The 16,892-nt window shown below is 49.5% G+C and overlaps 9 protein-coding genes across 9 annotated transcripts; 3 read left to right on the forward strand and 6 right to left on the reverse strand.

Annotated features, from left to right (window-relative positions):
* The first annotated feature begins 194 nt into the window (after nucleotides 1-194).
* BU24DRAFT_424663 (eukaryotic translation initiation factor-like protein 2 subunit gamma) lies at nucleotides 195-2,641 on the forward strand. Its single transcript, XM_033528560.1, has 5 exons — nucleotides 195-397; nucleotides 606-1,573; nucleotides 1,629-1,825; nucleotides 1,882-2,051; nucleotides 2,122-2,641. The coding sequence occupies exons 1-5, from the start codon at nucleotides 261-263 to the stop codon at nucleotides 2,150-2,152; spliced, it is 1,503 nt and encodes a 500-aa protein (XP_033382000.1). The 5' UTR covers nucleotides 195-260; the 3' UTR covers nucleotides 2,153-2,641.
* An 818-nt stretch (nucleotides 2,642-3,459) lies between these two features.
* On the forward strand, nucleotides 3,460-5,569 carry BU24DRAFT_242539 (uncharacterized protein). The gene is made up of 2 exons (XM_033522297.1): nucleotides 3,460-4,850; nucleotides 4,922-5,569. The coding sequence occupies exons 1-2, from the start codon at nucleotides 3,825-3,827 to the stop codon at nucleotides 5,366-5,368; spliced, it is 1,473 nt and encodes a 490-aa protein (XP_033382001.1). The 5' UTR covers nucleotides 3,460-3,824; the 3' UTR covers nucleotides 5,369-5,569.
* Nucleotides 5,570-6,416: 847 nt separating this feature from the next.
* Nucleotides 6,417-8,325, reverse strand: BU24DRAFT_424665 (uncharacterized protein). The gene has a single exon (XM_033528561.1). The coding sequence runs from the start codon at nucleotides 8,262-8,264 to the stop codon at nucleotides 6,498-6,500; it is 1,767 nt and encodes a 588-aa protein (XP_033382002.1). The 5' UTR covers nucleotides 8,265-8,325; the 3' UTR covers nucleotides 6,417-6,497.
* A 183-nt stretch (nucleotides 8,326-8,508) lies between these two features.
* BU24DRAFT_373209 (mitochondrial ribosomal protein) lies at nucleotides 8,509-9,688 on the forward strand. Its single transcript, XM_033524525.1, has 2 exons — nucleotides 8,509-8,980; nucleotides 9,036-9,688. The coding sequence occupies exons 1-2, from the start codon at nucleotides 8,619-8,621 to the stop codon at nucleotides 9,436-9,438; spliced, it is 765 nt and encodes a 254-aa protein (XP_033382003.1). The 5' UTR covers nucleotides 8,509-8,618; the 3' UTR covers nucleotides 9,439-9,688.
* A 99-nt stretch (nucleotides 9,689-9,787) lies between these two features.
* Nucleotides 9,788-11,297, reverse strand: BU24DRAFT_494098 (uncharacterized protein; the record flags this gene model as incomplete). The annotated part of the gene is made up of 5 exons (XM_033534016.1): nucleotides 9,788-10,284; nucleotides 10,342-10,457; nucleotides 10,513-10,613; nucleotides 10,680-10,878; nucleotides 10,931-11,297. The coding sequence occupies 5 exons, from the start codon at nucleotides 11,295-11,297 to the stop codon at nucleotides 10,132-10,134; spliced, it is 936 nt and encodes a 311-aa protein (XP_033382004.1). The 3' UTR covers nucleotides 9,788-10,131.
* A 497-nt stretch (nucleotides 11,298-11,794) lies between these two features.
* Nucleotides 11,795-12,986, reverse strand: BU24DRAFT_494099 (uncharacterized protein; the record flags this gene model as incomplete). The annotated part of the gene is made up of 5 exons (XM_033534017.1): nucleotides 11,795-11,986; nucleotides 12,040-12,161; nucleotides 12,214-12,320; nucleotides 12,374-12,572; nucleotides 12,626-12,986. The coding sequence occupies 5 exons, from the start codon at nucleotides 12,984-12,986 to the stop codon at nucleotides 11,795-11,797; spliced, it is 981 nt and encodes a 326-aa protein (XP_033382005.1).
* Nucleotides 12,987-13,217: 231 nt separating this feature from the next.
* On the reverse strand, nucleotides 13,218-14,853 carry BU24DRAFT_452510 (uncharacterized protein). Its single transcript, XM_033531195.1, has 5 exons — nucleotides 14,247-14,853; nucleotides 14,001-14,196; nucleotides 13,841-13,950; nucleotides 13,677-13,792; nucleotides 13,218-13,629 (listed from the first exon to the last, which is right to left on the reverse strand). Exons 1-5 carry the CDS (start codon nucleotides 14,587-14,589, stop codon nucleotides 13,453-13,455), a joined length of 942 nt encoding a protein of 313 aa, XP_033382006.1. The 5' UTR covers nucleotides 14,590-14,853; the 3' UTR covers nucleotides 13,218-13,452.
* On the reverse strand, nucleotides 14,542-15,638 carry BU24DRAFT_242617 (uncharacterized protein). The gene has a single exon (XM_033522298.1). The coding sequence runs from the start codon at nucleotides 15,440-15,442 to the stop codon at nucleotides 14,837-14,839; it is 606 nt and encodes a 201-aa protein (XP_033382007.1). The 5' UTR covers nucleotides 15,443-15,638; the 3' UTR covers nucleotides 14,542-14,836.
* A 197-nt stretch (nucleotides 15,639-15,835) lies between these two features.
* BU24DRAFT_351245 (tethering factor for nuclear proteasome sts1) lies at nucleotides 15,836-16,851 on the reverse strand (the record flags this gene model as incomplete). Its single annotated transcript, XM_033523681.1, has 2 exons — nucleotides 15,836-16,695; nucleotides 16,779-16,851. 2 exons carry the CDS (start codon nucleotides 16,849-16,851, stop codon nucleotides 15,836-15,838), a joined length of 933 nt encoding a protein of 310 aa, XP_033382008.1.
* Nucleotides 16,852-16,892: the final 41 nt, after the last annotated feature.

A 16,892-nucleotide genomic window follows, 5' to 3' on the forward strand; every position in this document is an offset into this window, starting at 1 on the left:
GAGAAATGAAGATTTTATGGTCGGTATCGGATAATCGATTGGCCGCTGCCCCGCGATTTGCTGCCGCTGAGTCAAGCCCGTTTTTCGCTTTCTGCGTGTGGGATTTCCACGTCTCGAAAGTGTCGCCGCCGCCTGTTCGACTTTCCACTTCGCTACAAAGCAGCTTATCGCGCCGCACATACCCCTCAGGACGGCCCCATTCGATCCCTCTACACACATCACCCGTGTCATCCGTTCGCGAGCCAAATTAGCTGCCCAGCATGGATTCCGAGTCCGAGCACGACCACCGCGACGAGGAGAGCCTCTCCGAAAATGAAGAGGTGGAAGAGCAGAAGCCAAAATCCGCGTTGAAAAAGACCCGCGATGCTCCTCCTCCCGTGGAGAGGCCAGAGCTTCCGTACGTGCCTATTCCTTTTGCTTCAGTCAGGAGAACGCGAAATTCGAGGACCCCACATTGCAATGTGTGAACGGCCATGGCGGCAAGACCAAGGCATAAAAAGCAATCGTCAACTTGCTGTGAGGTTCTCGCGCGAATTCTGGGTGTATAGCAGATTTTCTGAAGTTTCTTAAGTTGCGATCCGACTGCAGATGCTAATACGTCACAGTGAACAGCCCAACCCGCAAGACGTAGACTTCTCCAAATTGAGCCCATTATCGCCCGAGATCATCAGCCGGCAGGCCACTATAAATATTGGTACCATCGGTCACGTCGCTCACGGAAAGAGTACGGTGGTGAAGGCAATCTCTGGTGTCCAGACTGTCCGTTTCAAGAACGAGTTGGAGCGAAATATCACAATCAAGCTCGGATATGCAAACGCAAAGGTCTACAAGTGTGACAACGAAGAGTGCCCCCGACCGACCTGCTACAGGTCGTACAAGAGTGAGAAGGAGGTGGACCCACCGTGTGAGCGTGAAGGCTGCTCTGGTACCTACCGATTACTTCGTCATGTCTCTTTCGTCGACTGCCCCGGTCACGACATTCTCATGAGCACTATGTTGTCAGGAGCCGCCGTCATGGACGCCGCTTTGCTTCTCATTGCAGGAAACGAAACCTGCCCACAGCCCCAGACCAGTGAACATCTTGCTGCCATCGAGATCATGAAGCTCAACCACATCGTTATCCTGCAAAACAAGGTCGATCTGATGAGAGAGGATGGTGCTGCTGCACACTACCAATCTATCCTACAGTTCATCCGAGGAACTGTTGCCGATAATGCACCCGTCATTCCTATCTCGGCCCAGTTGAAGTTCAACATCGACGCCATCAATGAGCAACTCGTCAACCACATTCCAGTGCCGATTCGCGATTTCACTGCCAAGCCCCACATGATGGTCATTCGTTCTTTCGATGTCAACAAGCCCGGTGCTGAAATTGATGATTTGAAGGGAGGTGTTGCCGGTGGCAGTATCTTGAACGGTGTGTTGAAGCTCGGAGACGAGATCGAGATTCGACCTGGTATTGTCTCGAAGGACAACACCGGCAAGATTCAGTGCAAGCCCATCTTCTCACGAGTCGTGTCCCTGTTCGCTGAGCACAACGACTTGAAGTTCGCCGTGCCCGGTGGTTTGATCGGTACAGTGTTTTCTTGCCTATGTGAATTGTATACGCAGTTGGCTAACAAACGCAGGTGTTGGAACTCGCGTCGACCCTACCTTGTGCCGTGCCGATCGTCTTGTTGGTTTCGTCCTTGGTCTCCGTGGACATCTTCCTAATATCTACACCGAGTTGGAGGTCAACTACTTCCTTCTCCGAAGGTTGTTGGGTGTCAAGACTGCCGATGGCAAGCAGGCAAAGGTTGCCAAGCTGTCCAAGAACGAAGTTTTGGTGAGTAACAGAAATTGTCAATTCGTTGCTGGATTTGTGGATTAATTTTCGTTTAGATGGTCAATATTGGATCAACTGCTACTGGTGCCAAGGTCATCGCCGTCAAGGCCGATGCCGCCCGTCTATCTCTCACCTCGCCAGCATGCACAGAGATTGGCGAGAAGATTGCACTGTCCCGACGTATCGAGAAGCACTGGCGATTGATTGGATGGGCAAACATTGTTGCGTAAGTTTTGACGCCCTTATCATAACTGCTGATAACTCTGAGTACGATACTGATGTCTATGTCCCAACAGAGGAAACGTGCTCAAGCCACAAGAAGACTGAGAGCAGCACATGCATCAATGAGCGCCGTTTGCGGGGAAGGGGGAACGAAAAAGTCGATGCAGATACGAAACAGATGTACATGCAATGCAGAGATGGGTTATGGGTGATGAAGGGTACCGGTAGAGTCGACTGTACGGACTAGCATTCATGCAAGGTTTCAGGCATTGGGACTGGTTCTGGTGCATCTTTTGGCATGGCTTGCGAGGGGTGTGGGGCTCTCTTACTCTTACATCGTCATCCGGAGTATAGACGGAGTTAAAAAAACAGCAAAGACACGAAGGGCCCTCTCCAAAGGTGCGGAATGTAAGCCAGTATTCCTGTGCCTCATCACACAAGCAAAAAGACGTTCAATTATTGCGTGCACTGGTAGCGTGAGCTATTGCATCCGTGATTCTCAGTATACCGTGTCATTCAAAATAGTAGCTTGTAGTAGTAGTAGTCCTCGTCGTCTTCGCCGTAAAAATAACACAAGATCAATTGATAAAGTGGATACCAAAGTCGTTCGATCATCGATCTGTTGAAGCTGATGTAGTTACGAGGACAGACAGACGTGCATACGTCTGGACGTTCATGCTTATGTCAATGTTACAGCAAATTAAGAGTATGGGGCAAACATTCTCGCTGGCCAGACCTGACTGTACTCCGACCGTACGAGAAATCTACGGTTGGATTGCCTGTAACCATCCGTGCAGAGAGAGTACGTGTTGCTATGCTATGTAACAAGGTTACCATCATAATCGACATGCAAAACAAGCCAGAATCAGTCGATCGTTGGGGTCGCTTGGTCGCTTCGCTCCGGCGTGTGACGCACTAGTTGACCCATTATTCAGACTCGTCTATGTTGCTATGTAGTTACGGAGCGGGATGACTGTGGCACTGTGGTTGTTTGTAACTTGTGGGCAGCGGGCAGTGTACCCGTACCAGTACCAGTACCAGTCGGTACGTATCCGTTTGTGGCTTTCACATGTCTATTCTGTTCACACCCACACCCACACCCAAGAGTCCCAGACAGACAGACAGGCGGCAAAGTTCATGCCATGTCCCTTCTACCATCCAGTCATCTCAACTCACTACTGTCCCACTACTGCATACCCATCCTTCAGCACATTACATATTCTTCAAATGTTGAGAGAACAGTTCTGGATGTCTGGGTTCATCTTGGCCTGCACAGCATATTAGGGTTGCGTCTGCCCATCCCTGCCCGGTGCCTCTACGATTCAGGCCAGCCCCCCAATACCCCCCCGTCCCCAAGCAAATCAGTTTCCTTTTTGCGACTATACGAGGAGGCGTCTCCGTAAATCCACCCTTCCCGGTCCAATCAGCTGCGTCAGGTTTGTTTTACGGGCCTTTGACTGACGTTCACGTGCGCTTCTCCAACTCCAGGATTGAGATTTCCGTATTGACCTTCCCATCGAATCGAATCGAGAGACACAGAGTGTAGAGTCTGCTGCACTCGCACTGTAGTTACTGCACCCAGTGTTACAGGTGGGGAGAGGGGCTGATTCGTTGTCCTCCTCTCTTCTTCTACTGTCTCCTTCTATCTCTTTTACGCTTTTCTTCTTCTTCCCCTTCATTGCTGCATTATTATCACTATTCACCTTGTAATTGATCTTTCAACCATCCAAACACGTTACATGTCTTGTGCCGATCGCGCAAGCATACCTTGACAGCCATGGCCGACGACCCCTTCGTAACATCACAACAACAACATACACAGCACATCTATCGTCCTATACCGCGACGCAATTTCATAATACCTTCCAGTCTAGAATCAGACTTAGAACCACCCTCCCAGGACCCGCTACAACCCGAGTCGCAATCGCAACCGCAGCCGCCGATCGACGAACCTCCAGACGAACTATGGCCGCAGAACACACCCCCTTCTTACGCAAATTCACACCATCGCTCGTCCGACTTCCTCGCGCAGCTCAATGCAAGACTCCTTCGGTCGACGTACGGTTCCCACAATCCCTACTTTCCCGACCATGTTGACAATGGCGCACCATCCCGCAACAAGAGCTATCTTAACATGACGAGCAGTACGCTCTATGGGATCTACGACGATGCTGGAAGCAACTCGGGTACCGCCGGAGAGGGGAGCGTCGCCGACACGCCAGGGGGTATGGGCGCAGAGACACCAGCACGCCATTACTCTTATGACTCCAATTACAGTTATGGCACAGGCTATGGCAATGGGTGGGAGAATAACATGGGCAGTCCAGACGGTGGGCTCACCATGAGGACGAAGCAGCGCTCAAGGCGAGGAACGGTCGCGGACATCAGGACTAGGCATGGCCGCGATTCTCGATTGCTGAAACAAAGCACAAAGGCGCCGAGGAATGGGATATCGAGATTTGCCGTCACAATAGGGAAGCTGGCCGCGCTCTTTGTCTTCGGCGTCGCATACGGAGTCATCATCTCCCACCTACACGACAGTCGGGAAATCGCCGCCTACAGCGTCGATGTCATCGTGGATCGTGACAGCTGGATATACGTTACGAGCTGGGGCCTCTTTGGAATTCTTCTAGGTAGCTTATTACCGTACCTCGACATCGTTTGGAGCGGGGAGCCGGCGAGCGCAGACCTCACGCCAGAATCGGATGACGACAACGAGAAATGCAGCGAGTCGTCTCTGGGCGAGCAGTGGAACGAGGTAGTCCGGAGCGTGGGTGCCTTCGTCGGTATCGCCTTCGCCATCGTAAGTTACTTTTTCCAACTCTCCTATACCCTTAAGATTACCCCTAGACTAACTTCCATCTCTTCTCCCAGCGCCGGCTGCCCTGGCAATCCACACTCCAATTAACACTCACCCTCGCCCTGGTGAACCCAGCGCTATGGTACATCCTCGACCGCTCCAAACTGGGCTTCTCCTTCTCTCTCATTACAACCTCGATCCTCACATCTTTCATTTTCCTCTCTAATCCGGACGTCTTGCCCTCCCCGGCTCTCCCGGCCCTCACAAACGCAACCGGTGTTCCTTCTCCGATTCGAAGTAGTGCCTCCTCTTCCCCGTACGGTGGTAACAGTAGGACAAGTCCCACCGACGCACAACTGTTCGCCGGGCTTGTTAGTTACGACAACCTTGCAACCGTCACATGGGTCGGCAGCGTCATCTTCTGCAGCTGTGTCTGCTTCGGCGGGATCGGGAGGAGGTTAGCCGTTCTCGAGGGATTTCCATCTTCTTCGTCATCTTCATTGCCTCCATCGAGGAGATAGCAAAATGGAAGTCGCACTGCATCACATAGAACCGATACCCCGGGTCAAAAATTTTACCCCAGAGAAAAAACGAGGTATTGTAGAAAGCAAGTAAAAGAGGGGAACATCGCAGCCATATATATCATCCGGACCAACAATCTGCCTCAACCAACCAATGGCCTCGCCCAATCTATATCTCAATCTACATGCATAGTGCGGAGAAGAAGAAAAAGTAAGGAAATACTACGACATGTGGTGGCTTTGTTTCCTCGTCCTTCATTGTTTTTCTCTTTGTTCGAGATCTCAAATCATCTTAGTATTGTTCGCATCATGGCGCGACCAATCCCGATGATCCCCACCCTTTTCACCCCTCATAAGAAGGAAAAAAAAACATCAGGTCGGTTTCGAGGTGGCATCAACACACTATATTTGTTCCCAGGCGATCTTTGACATAATTGATATTTGAAAAAAAGGATTGGGATAATGCATTTTGGAGAAAGTGGGGCAAAAGGGATTGGATTGGGGAGAAAGAGGGAAATCTGCTTCAACGCCGGGTTTTCCATCTCTAGTTGGTTTTCTTTTCGGGATACTCATCATCATCTATCATCATCATTTGGGCATGTGGCATAGGAAAATGACCACACTGGCATCGTTTCATTACTTTTTATACTTTGAGGAGTGGGGAGAATTGCATGGTGTGACTTTCTCAATGACTTCTCCTTTTTGGGCGTGATATACCCATCTGTGAGTGATTTGTGACCGTTGATAAATGTCGAGGTGTGGAGTGGAGCGTGGAGTTGCCAGGCACTTCCAACGGCTCGAATACTGGTACCAACTTTCTTGCATTCACGGACTCTTTTCCTTTTGAGAGAACATTGACTATGGGGACACCATTTCGACAGAACCAATGGCCTTGCACCTCGATCATTCGGGCTAAAAGAGTTGATTGGAATCCACTCTTTCGATCGTGAAGAGCCTGTGAGGCGGGGCTTCAACAAGTCGTGGTACTACCATCTCGACATTTGACAGATTGTCATATGCAGGAGAAGAGAAGAGCATATAAATATTTCTTTGATTCAAACACACGTCTAAGTCCTAAATTCATATACGTACGATACATGTATATACATCAACACAAAACACCATGCTATCATACATTCTCACTGAAAAACGAACTGTCCGGCAGCATTCGCCTCAGAGTCTTCAGCACAGACTCCAGGTCATGCGGTGAGGGGTCCCAAAGCTCGCGGGCCTCCTCCCAAACGCGCAGCGTGCGCTCGTCATCCGTGCATTTCTTGAAGCCCCTGAGTGCGGCTTTGATGGCGAGGGGTGAGAGCCACGTGCGGTCTGCGCCGTCGCGGACGCCTTGCAGGTAGCGGGACCAGGTTCGTTCGAGTTTCTCCCGCGTCCAGGAGGAGTAGCGGACGCCGCCGAAGGAGTGGAAGCCGTACATCATGACGATGAATGTCGTGCCGTCGATGGGGATCTTTTTATGCATCATGTCCTGTAGGAGGTCTTCGATGCGGTCGATGTTGCCGGTCGTCGTGGCGTGGTGGCGTATGAAGAGGCCGTATGTGCGAGAGTCTGGGGCTATGGGCGCTGTTTGGTGGATTTCGTTCGCTTTGTCGGTGAGATTTGTCGAGCTGGGTGGTCGAGCGCCTTCCCAGGTCAGTTCAAGGCCTAGTGTTCGTCGCTTTCGCCAGCTGTGCGGTATTGGTCTTGCGTTTTGCCTTGAGGCCTCGAGACGCTTCATGCGTTCGAACACGTGCTCTGCGGCTGCAGGCTCGCCCGCTCGTATGAGGCTGGCTATCACGGCGTTGAGCACGACTGTGTCAACAACTTCTCCGGCAGAAACAAGGTCCTGGTATGCTTGCCGCACGGCATTTCCGTTCTGCAGCATTCCGTGATAGTACAGCATCGATACCCTGAAGTGGCGATGGGGCTTGATCTTCCGTTTCTGCATTTCTTGGAGAAGTGTCTCGGCAAGTGCGTACAATCCGGCTTTGACGGCAATATCAAAGAGTACATTAAACGTTACAACGCCAGCTTTAACGCCGGCTCGCTTTTCCATGTCTTTCCAAAGTCGAAGGGCAAATTGTACCTCCTGAGTGGAGACTGTGTCTACGCAACGACCGGCCAAAAATATGGCAGACGTCCATTCGGACCGCCGAATGTGGATATTTGCAGTCTTCATATCGTCTAGAATCGAGAGATAACGGTGCATGCTGGCTTGGTCCGGTCTCTCAACGATTGATAAATGGTGTAGGAGGTCTCGAATGGTCTTTAAACTGAGGTAGACCACTCCAGGACCTGGCAACCGTTTATAGTATGAAAAAATGTCCTCGTGTGAAGATTCTGTCTCCAGCATCTCCTTTAGCTTATCGATATAATGCTGGTGTGCCTGCTCTTTCACTGGCCACGGAACATGGTCGTCCCCAACGTTCCATATCAGAAGTCCATCGTCTTCTATATCCTCCTCTTCTGGTCCAGACTCGAGTTCTATATCATAGTAGTCTACCAGTGCCTTCAATTCACTCGTGGCAAATTGCTTCATCTTCTTGAACGGTCCTCGCTTCCTCGCGGTTTGGAAGTACTCTCTTTCGCAAGAGACGGTCGCTTTCCGGCGGATCTTGTGGTTATTTCTTGTGGGGACTACATTCTCGCGAATTGTAGATATCTGCCTTCGGTGCTCTTGACATGTTCCTGCCCGCGCTAGTGCCTTGATGAAGAAGTCGTCCATCTGGTTCTTCCTCGGCGATGTTGTACGGGGAGCACGTGCTACCACAGCCTGGAATACACCTCGCTGGTAATGTCGCTTTTGCTGTAATGCCGGGCATAGAAATGTGAGGAGGGGCGACGACACGGTATTCGAGACGCTGTGGCAGGTCGTCCGGTCGAATGTGCGGAAGAGGGACATGAGACGGCGAGCATTGTGTCAGCGGCGGGTTCGTTCTCCTTTTCAAGCTCCCATTGAATTTGGATTCCGGGAAGACTCAGAACGAGTCCATTGACTGGCCGAGAGGATTGTATTGAGAGCAAGGATACTTGAAGATGTTCGTTAGTTATCTTTCCAACGCGATCTTCGAAAGTTTCGTGAAGTCTTGGCACGCGACCGAGCTTTTTGCCGCAAAGCTCACCACCTCCGCTATTACACCATTGCCCATTGAGCATTCTACCCGCCAATTCGAGTGCACACGATCGCACTGGGGGTTCTATAGTACTTCAAGATCAATTGAGTTCACCGGAATAAGCGCCTGCACATTTGCCCGCCATGGGCCGCTACGATTTTCGACCTCTTCGTGTCCGCGAAACCGCACAAGCATTCTTCGAAACCAAACGCAACCAGCACCTCCCACCATGGCATTCAATAATCGGTGATATTCCACCCGGAGAGACTCTCGCCAGGCCAGTTCAGCGGGCACCGAAGGTGCGAGGCAAAGCAAAGAAACCCAGCCGCATGTTCCAACCGCTCCCAATAAAATACCCTGAAGACAAACTACGATCGGAATTCTTTGGAGACCACCCATGGGAATTGGCCCGTCCGAGATTGGTGGTCGAGAATAGTGGAAATGATGCGAAGGGATACGATTGGAGCAAGATTGTACAACCTGGAAAGCAGCTGGACGGTGAAAGGTATTTTTGGCCTCGTACGATGTCTTCGTAGGTCTAGATACTGACAATTGCGTAGTGTTGTTCAAAGACAAATGTGGCTCATGAAGAACAAATCATTCTCGAAAGCCCGCGCCTACGACGAGGCTCGACAAGAATTCTACAAGCACCGACATTTGGAGGACATAAGACGGCGCATTGCTAAAGAGGAGGCTCTCCACGTTGGTGCCTACTTCGGAAAGGGCCCGCTTGAAATTGGCATGGAGCTCGAAGACAAGAGCTTCGAGAACTGGAAGCAATGGGCCGAGACTCAGATCGAGAACGAGCAAGCAATGCGTGCACAGATGTTCTCAGGACCACAGCCAGGCGATGAGTTGCCGTCAGGGCGGGAAGAAGATGAAGCGTTAGAGGAGATTGCAGATTCGGTACCAGCTTCAAGCGAAGGACAGACGGCAATGGCTGGTGCCACTATACACCCATAGGCATTGGCATACCCTTTTGTATCATTAATGTAAATTCTGTGTAGATATAAAGTGGGCGGGCAGAATGCGCCGCAACTTTCTGCTACCTGAGCATTTCCCATTTTGAAAGTGCTTTACCAGATACGAATCTCGACACCACGAACGATCAATACATATCGACTTTACTTCACAAGATCAGTATCCTCGTTGCGGAATTATTATAGTTCTCAATCAATGGCCTCTGCATGTCCGTAGTCCAAAGCGTTGCACTTACCAAGCTCGTTGTCGATATATTCAAAAGAAGAACGACATCATCCTGGAGCCTATGCTTACTTGACCATAATGACTTACGTGCGCCTGCATGATTTTTGAACTCTGTATTGAACTTTTCCTGAACGCCAGTCATATATCAAGGCATGTAAATTTCATATGTGCCATATTTCCCCCCCATTGTCTTGCAATTCCACTCTGGCTGAATATCCCTTCGTTTCCTCCGATCCTTGAGTAATTGTCGGATATGATGCAAAGAATAACTAATATCCAATACCTCCATCTTAGATACTCACGTAGATAATGTCCTCAATTTGAATAAAATTCGCATCTTCCCAATGAAAGCCACTGTTCATCGGATGCGAACGGGTCAACCTTGAAGTAGAAAACCAAAGATTCACGTACGAGAGTCGATATGTTTGGACGTCAGACCAAAATAGATGATCAGTCGAGCACGACAACTTCGTCGTCGTCCTTGGGAATCGCCTTCCTTCTTTTGGGTTGCGAGTGCACCATTTCGGGCTCTGTGCCGGAGTCATCGTTGTCTTCTTCGCGCTCACGCTTGATGCGAGGTGGAAGGCGAAAGTTGCGACGCTCCTGTAGTTATTGAGTCAGGATTTAGAAGATGTAAGAGACACAGCTTGAGGTCCTTACACGCATCCGACGAACCATATGTCTTAATTGGTTCTTATTGAGTCGCTCAATTTCATGATCTTCGATCAGGGATGGGCTGGGACTGCGCGCAATGATCATCAGCTCCTTGAGAGATTCTGGTTACAAACAGTGTTAGCCAATGGACATCTCATGATACTTAACTTATCTTACTCTCGGACCGGTAGAGGAAAACAAAAGTGGCAAACGGCGTTGTGTCCTTTGAAAATGTGTCATAGAATGTTGGAGAACTAATTGTTTTCGGCTTTTGAAGACTGATCCCACGTCAATGAAATAGTCCAAAGCGATAGCAGTCAGCCCGCAGGAACGGTAGTACTCACAGTACTTGGTGACTTAGAGCTTCTGCCTTAACCAACTTTTCGTCAATATCTTCAAACTTCTTGAAGGCCGTCTTCGTTCTTGCACCGGAGTCATTATGAGGTTTGCATCCGCCTATGTAATAGAGATGGAGCTTAATCTCGCCAACTTGTTGAAGCGACTCTTTAAGCTTTTGATCGATGGGCTTACCATCATGCTCGTCTATAAGCTGGTTAGTTTATTAGTCATGAGGGGTCCGATGATCTCCACTTACGGAATGTCAGATGAGAGAACTGGAATTTCTGGGATACCCATTTCTCTTTTGTTTTGGAAATTAATCTTTTTATGACTGAAGTCGAGTTGCGTAACGATTCTTTGGTTTCGACCTTGCCACGCATATACTTGCCGTCGATCAGAAGTTCGGTGACGATATCACGCTTATTCGGGAACGCTTTGCCGAAGTTGTATCGGACCGCAAAGGTAGTACCCTCCTGTACCTTGACATATTTCGTGACACTGTTCTCTTTCGACTTGATGGATTTTTCGTCTGCTGGTTTCCTGGGGACATCGTATTCTTCGAGTGGTTCTCCATCCACCGTGACGTAAGCTGTAAGTCCTGGACAGCTGGGTAGTCTTGCCATGGCTCTATCAATGATAGTGGGAGATACGAGAGAAGAAGCTTGAGAGAAGAAGTTTGAAGGAAGAAGCTTGAGGGAAGAACCGAAGTAGTGGGTTATATATCACTTGGATTTAGCTTCACTTCATGGCTACGGGTGCCCTTGGTTGTAGGAGGAGGGCGGTGAGTGATCCGCGCAACAAGATATCACAAAATATTAGGTAGGAAAGAGGAATTGGACTTAGTTGTGACTACCTCACTTCATATGCAGTTCGGCTTTCCCATCCTAGCTGCGGTCGTTCTGCACGATTTGACGTCCACATTCCGTGTGTAAGTCCCCAAACAGCAAGTTATGTAATTGCTTTCTCTCCAATCCTGAACCATGAACCCAGAACTCCGTTTCTCCAAGAGCATGCATATTCCCAAGAAAACTGAAAACAAGAAGCTGTAATTGCATATGCTACTTCTTCCACGGCCATCAATAGCCGCAGTTTCAAGCACACTGTGTAGCGAGTAGACCGTTCAATCAAGTTCAATGACTTCATGGCTCTCACCGGGGACCTGACGACGGCCCTTGGCTCTCTCAACACTGAGGAGAGAGAGCTCATCTTCATTTACCATCTCACGTTTTGGGGTAGGGTTGGCTCGCGGTTCGATCTTAGGCACTGTGATCACTGTTTGGCCCATGGCTGCTCGTATGGCTTCAAGTTGCTTCTGCGATAGGGTTAATGTAAGAATCAAGAGATTCAGTGGGCTTCATGACTTACTTCTTGAGTTCTGACGATCTCGACCAGCTCCGCTTGAGTCATATTCTGATAGGGACGGGGCCCTGATGGAGGAGGGACAGGGGATGGCGAGCGAGGAACAATCTCAAGTGCCTTCAAGGATGCTATCAAAATTTTCAGCGTGATTGATGACCACAGTGACTGATCCATGCTTACCGAGTGATCGATAGTAAAAGTTGAAGGTTCCAAAGGGCTTGCGTTCGCTATCCACATACCGCACCCCCAAACTACCAAACTTCCCAGTAGGCAGTGCCGGTCCAAAGCTTTCTTCGTTAGTCAAGAAACCCAAGCTGGGCAATGTATACAATGAACTCACCCTCCAAAGTGTGAGAGACTCTGACCCTTCAAATCCGATTCGGGAATTTGTTGCCGTTCTGTCAAAGTTGTTGTTCCTGTTGTTGATCTCCTGGAAGACCTGCCTGATTTTCCGATTCTTTTGATAAGATAGAACTTGACAGAGATTGTTCCGATCTGTTCCAAGACGCCCGGGTCTTGTAAATGCGGTCGGGTTTTGTCTTATAGTTAGGTAATTAGCTGCGTTTACAGGTTCATGACAAGGTCGACATACCTGTAGCTAACTCTGAAAAGTGAAACTCCCTCAGGACAAATGTCCGATTGCTTCGGACCCTTGCTCCTTTACAGATGGTAACCAATTCCCTGCCAATACGAGAGTTTCTATGAATGCAGCTTTCGACTTTTTGGCCATCTATATGAAGCTCGAACAAGACACCATGACGAGTATAGCGATGATTGGTGAGTTCGTAGCGGATCTCGAATTTCGCATCTGTGACGGCTTCGATGTACTTAGTAACAGTTCTTTCGGGCGTTTCTTCGTCGTTTTTCTCATCAAATTCCTTGGCCGGATTGCTATCAACGAGGACCTCGACCTCAAGACCGATGCGGCCACGGCCGCCACGTAGAATAGCCATATCGAAGAGTTGAAGGCGAAAGCTGAGCCAACAGGTGAAGAATTCGAGGCAGTGCTGAGGTGGTGTTACGGTGGAGGTGGTGGGTGGGGGATACGAGGTTTAAATATTGAAGGCCAGCGTGATAGCACAGTGATGTGAAGACGTGAAGAGGAGAGGAGGAGACAGGTCGGCGCAGGGTGAACCTTTCCTTTCACCGCCCAGCGATCTCAAGCACGTGAAAGTAAGAGCATCCATTGATTGACTACTTCTTTATTTGAAATGCTCTGCTAAACTTCCTGAACGTGGCCTAGATGCACCCTCATCTCACATTCGGAACGAATTGAACCCATGCGAGTCCCAACTTCTGACACTGAACGCTCCCTTGTGTTCAAATCCCTAGCCGATTCATAAACTCTTGATCTTTCTTGAGCTCTATGACGGATGAATCGATACCTTCAGCTTCCGCACGGAGGATTACGGAGAGCATTCAGGTCAGATCAATCGTCTCCTGGCCCCTCTCATTGACAGTGCTACGGTGCTCGGCCTTGGCCTTCTTGCTGGATATCAAATGAACATCTTCATCGTCAGACTGGCCCTCTGATTCCACTCTTTCTCTCTTGATACCTCTTTCCTGCTTTATCGCCTTTGCCGCCTCATCTCGTTCCTGACGATGATTAGCTACATCTACAATTTTGGCAAGCTGGTACCCACACGTTGACGTTTGAGCAATTCTCGTGCTTCCTCGAGGTTTAACTCGTCAAGATTTCGATCCTCAAGTGGCACTGGGCTTGGTGTACGGGGTATGACATAAGCGGCCTGGAGAGCATCTTGTGTATGGTTAGCATCAAGCTTGTAATGCTGGGGCATACTCTTACTTTTAGATCGATATCGAAATAAGAATGTTGCCTGGGGATGCTTTTGAGGGTCGACATAAGTACAGGATTTAGAATTTGTTGTCCTGGTGGTGGGTTTTGCTTCACTGAATCTACATAACATTAGTGATGACTGGCATGATCGCGTAAGGAAAATCCGTACTCCACCCGATGCGAGAGCGCCTTGCCCTTGAGACTCTTCTCTGAAAGCGGCCCAATGTCCTGGATGTTTGATTTGTCCCTTTTTTGAGTATTCTTAGGGACCAAATTCTGGACGTAGTGTACCGAAACCTTGATTTCTCCCAAGGATTTGATTGTTTCTCGTAGGCTTTCGGGGGCAACATTAGAGATAGACTCATCTATTCTTGTCAGTAGGGCAGTATAAAAGGTTTACTCAAGAATGCCTCACTTATCTCTAGCTCCGCAAAACGAAAGTTTTGAGATAGCCAACGATCCCCGAGGGTTTGAATTGTGCCCTTTATTTCAACCTTTCCTTTGTCGTCTTTGTCCACGTATCTCCCACGCACCCATTTCCCGTCGAGATAAATATTAACGAGAATCGTATACTTTGGGTACGGTCTAGCAGCTGTAAATCGAACGGCGAACTCTTTTCCAGATGTAGCCATGACATATCTCATGGCCTCATTCGGCTTGTCTTCTTCGTCATCATCCTTGAATTCCTCCAGTGGCTGTCCATCGACCAAGATCTCAACCTTGAAGTCACCGTGCTCGCGGAAGCTCAAGACGGCCATCGTGCCTGGCTAGGCTGGCAATGGCATATGATGCAGTGGATAGGCTGTAGAGTGGACCCGCAGCTGAAAATTGAAGTCAGGTAAGCGAGTATAGTTATGTAGAGCAGCGACTTAATCGCGAGGTGAAGCCTTGGGCAGTGGCCTTGCCAGTCAAGGTGGCCAGATAGGAGGGGAAGAACTGGACGAGTAGGTACCTTGTGGGCCAAGGATATGGGCGGATCGATCGAAGGTTAGGTTAATGGAAGGATCAAGTGAGAAGTGAGGTGGAAGTGTTAACATGAGAGGTTGGTGGGTGATGTTGATTTGGCAACCACGATATAGTCACGTGGGTCAATTTGTTTTGTCTTGTGAAGAGCAGAGCGACCACGAATGATCGAGAAAGTGAACACCAACCGTCATAACAAAGAACGGTAAGCAACAAACATGGAGAATTGGGCCCCTCAAAAGAAAGGGAAGATGTGTGGTTGCGAAAGCGAGCTCCAAACGTCACCTCACGGTGAGCCGCAAACATGGAGGATCGGGACAGACCAAGAAATATGGAGGATAGGTAAATGCGAGAGTAAGCTCCAAACATCACAATAAGGAACAGCAAGCAATTGACAAATATGATAGATAGACAATAAAATAGGGAAGATGGGTGCATGCGAAAGTGGAAACCATACATCACAACAATGAACAGCGAGCAACACACATGGAGAAGAGGATCCGACAACAAAAGAGATCTATTCAGTGAGAGAGACACGAAGCGTCTACCTAGGAATTTGAGTACATGAATCCGCCCGAGGGCTTTCGGTATAATAATAGCTATAAAAAAAGACATTACGCCGAATAGAAGAAGGCGGCGGAGTGACATGCAAAAGCCGATACAAGTAGATAGAGACGCTCTTTATGAGCTATTCCCCAATTTCCTAAAAGAAAACGCCAGAAAAGCAAAAACCGCCAGTATGCCTGTATGGAAGAGCCGATATACACGCTATGCAGGGGAAACCAGAGTCGTTATCATAAGCTGTTACTCTCGAGGTATACTACTGATATAGCCCGATCCTACTACAGCCAAGGCCTTGTAATAGAGAATCGATCACAACTGGGCAGAGATCAGGTCCGTACGTGAATGCAATAAATCTTGGTGGATGGATGGTGGATGGGTGGGAGGAGATTGTCGAGGTTTCTTCCAAGCAACAGCCAAAGCGACTGCCGCTGTCTAGATTTGCCTCAACCCATTAGTCGATCGTTGGTCCGGGATCTTCTACCATCCTGCACGCACAGGAGAAGCAATGCCGTAGGTGCCATTCAAAAGTTGTTGTCGAATGGACATGGGGTCGGAGGGTCCTGGTTGGGTGGGAGCCTGTGGCGTGTCTGCGCCCATCCAGTTCAAGCTTCCTCGCAATTCGTTGACCGCCTCGTGCATACGACCTCCTGACATCTCATTGTGCTTCGCAATCTTTTGATCCCAGCCGCCATATTGCAGTTGAATTCCTCCTGCCTTTTTAGAAGCCTCGCGGAAAACTGCGGCCCATGCCTTTGCAATCTCTTCATACGCATCATGCTTAGGTCGGTTGTGCTGGTAATTATCCCAGTCGGGAAGTCGATGGATTATATCGGTAGCGCCATCAAGAAAAGTGAGCGAGGTAGCGGCTTGTGGTTCGTTGGGTGGGAGAAAGTGCGGTGTGAAATCCTTGAGAGCTTCGAGAAGCTCGACGAGCTGCTGGCGAACACGGTTGTATGCGTAGTCCGATGATGGTCGACCCAAAGGAAAAGAAGCCTGGAATGCTGATTCGTATTTGGCCATTGTCTCGAGCGTAGACTGTACGCTTGGGCGGGGAGCGGTTGTGACGACCTCTGCACCGATGGCTGGGTGGCGATCGCAGATTGACTGCAAAAGGTTACGCATCTCATCGGGACTGAGTGTCTCGAGAAGACGAGGTAGAGGCAATGGGCGGCCGGAAATATTGGTGCGCATACGCTTTGTGGATTGTCGAAGGAGTGGCCGGGAAGTAACGGCTGGTGAGCCAGATGGTGATGCCGACATTCGATCATCGTCTCCGCCGCTTCCATCGTCGTCGGCTTTTCGCTTGCGGCCAGTCATGGCGGATGGAGAAGAAAGGACTATGGGAGAGAGGTCAGAGGTTAGTTTCCGGGGGTTTATATGGGATGCGCAAGTGCGCGGGGGGGGGTTTGAGTTGACGTACTGTTGCGAGAAGGCGAAAGACGGTTGTTCAGTAGATGCGGAGGGGGTGCGAAGTGTTGGTTGATGACATTCATGCTTGTGTATGCCCCGCAAACAGAAGGAATATTGCAGCCGC

The sequence above is a fragment of the Aaosphaeria arxii genome, assembly GCF_010015735.1.
Source record: "Aaosphaeria arxii CBS 175.79 unplaced genomic scaffold BU24scaffold_6, whole genome shotgun sequence".
In the NCBI taxonomy this organism is placed as follows: Eukaryota; Fungi; Ascomycota; class Dothideomycetes; order Pleosporales; genus Aaosphaeria; species Aaosphaeria arxii.

Coding starts and splice junctions, on each gene's coding strand:
- BU24DRAFT_424663 (XM_033528560.1), top strand. CDS start 261: ATGGATTCCGAGTCCGAGCACGACCACCGCGACGAGGAGAGCCTCTCC. Junction 398..605: donor GTGGAGAGGCCAGAGCTTCC/GTACGTGCCTAT, acceptor AATACGTCACAG/TGAACAGCCCAACCCGCAAG. Junction 2,052..2,121: donor GGATGGGCAAACATTGTTGC/GTAAGTTTTGAC, acceptor ATGTCCCAACAG/AGGAAACGTGCTCAAGCCAC.
- BU24DRAFT_242539 (XM_033522297.1), top strand. CDS start 3,825: ATGGCCGACGACCCCTTCGTAACATCACAACAACAACATACACAGCAC. Junction 4,851..4,921: donor TCGGTATCGCCTTCGCCATC/GTAAGTTACTTT, acceptor CTCTTCTCCCAG/CGCCGGCTGCCCTGGCAATC.
- BU24DRAFT_424665 (XM_033528561.1), bottom strand. CDS start 8,264: ATGTCCCTCTTCCGCACATTCGACCGGACGACCTGCCACAGCGTCTCG.
- BU24DRAFT_373209 (XM_033524525.1), top strand. CDS start 8,619: ATGGGCCGCTACGATTTTCGACCTCTTCGTGTCCGCGAAACCGCACAA. Junction 8,981..9,035: donor AAGCAGCTGGACGGTGAAAG/GTATTTTTGGCC, acceptor ACAATTGCGTAG/TGTTGTTCAAAGACAAATGT.
- BU24DRAFT_452510 (XM_033531195.1), bottom strand. CDS start 14,589: ATGGCCGTCTTGAGCTTCCGCGAGCACGGTGACTTCAAGGTTGAGATC. Junction 14,197..14,246: donor TTTTGCGGAGCTAGAGATAA/GTGAGGCATTCT, acceptor TGACAAGAATAG/ATGAGTCTATCTCTAATGTT. Junction 13,630..13,676: donor AATTGCTCAAACGTCAACGT/GTGGGTACCAGC, acceptor AATCATCGTCAG/GAACGAGATGAGGCGGCAAA.
- BU24DRAFT_242617 (XM_033522298.1), bottom strand. CDS start 15,442: ATGTCACTCCGCCGCCTTCTTCTATTCGGCGTAATGTCTTTTTTTATA.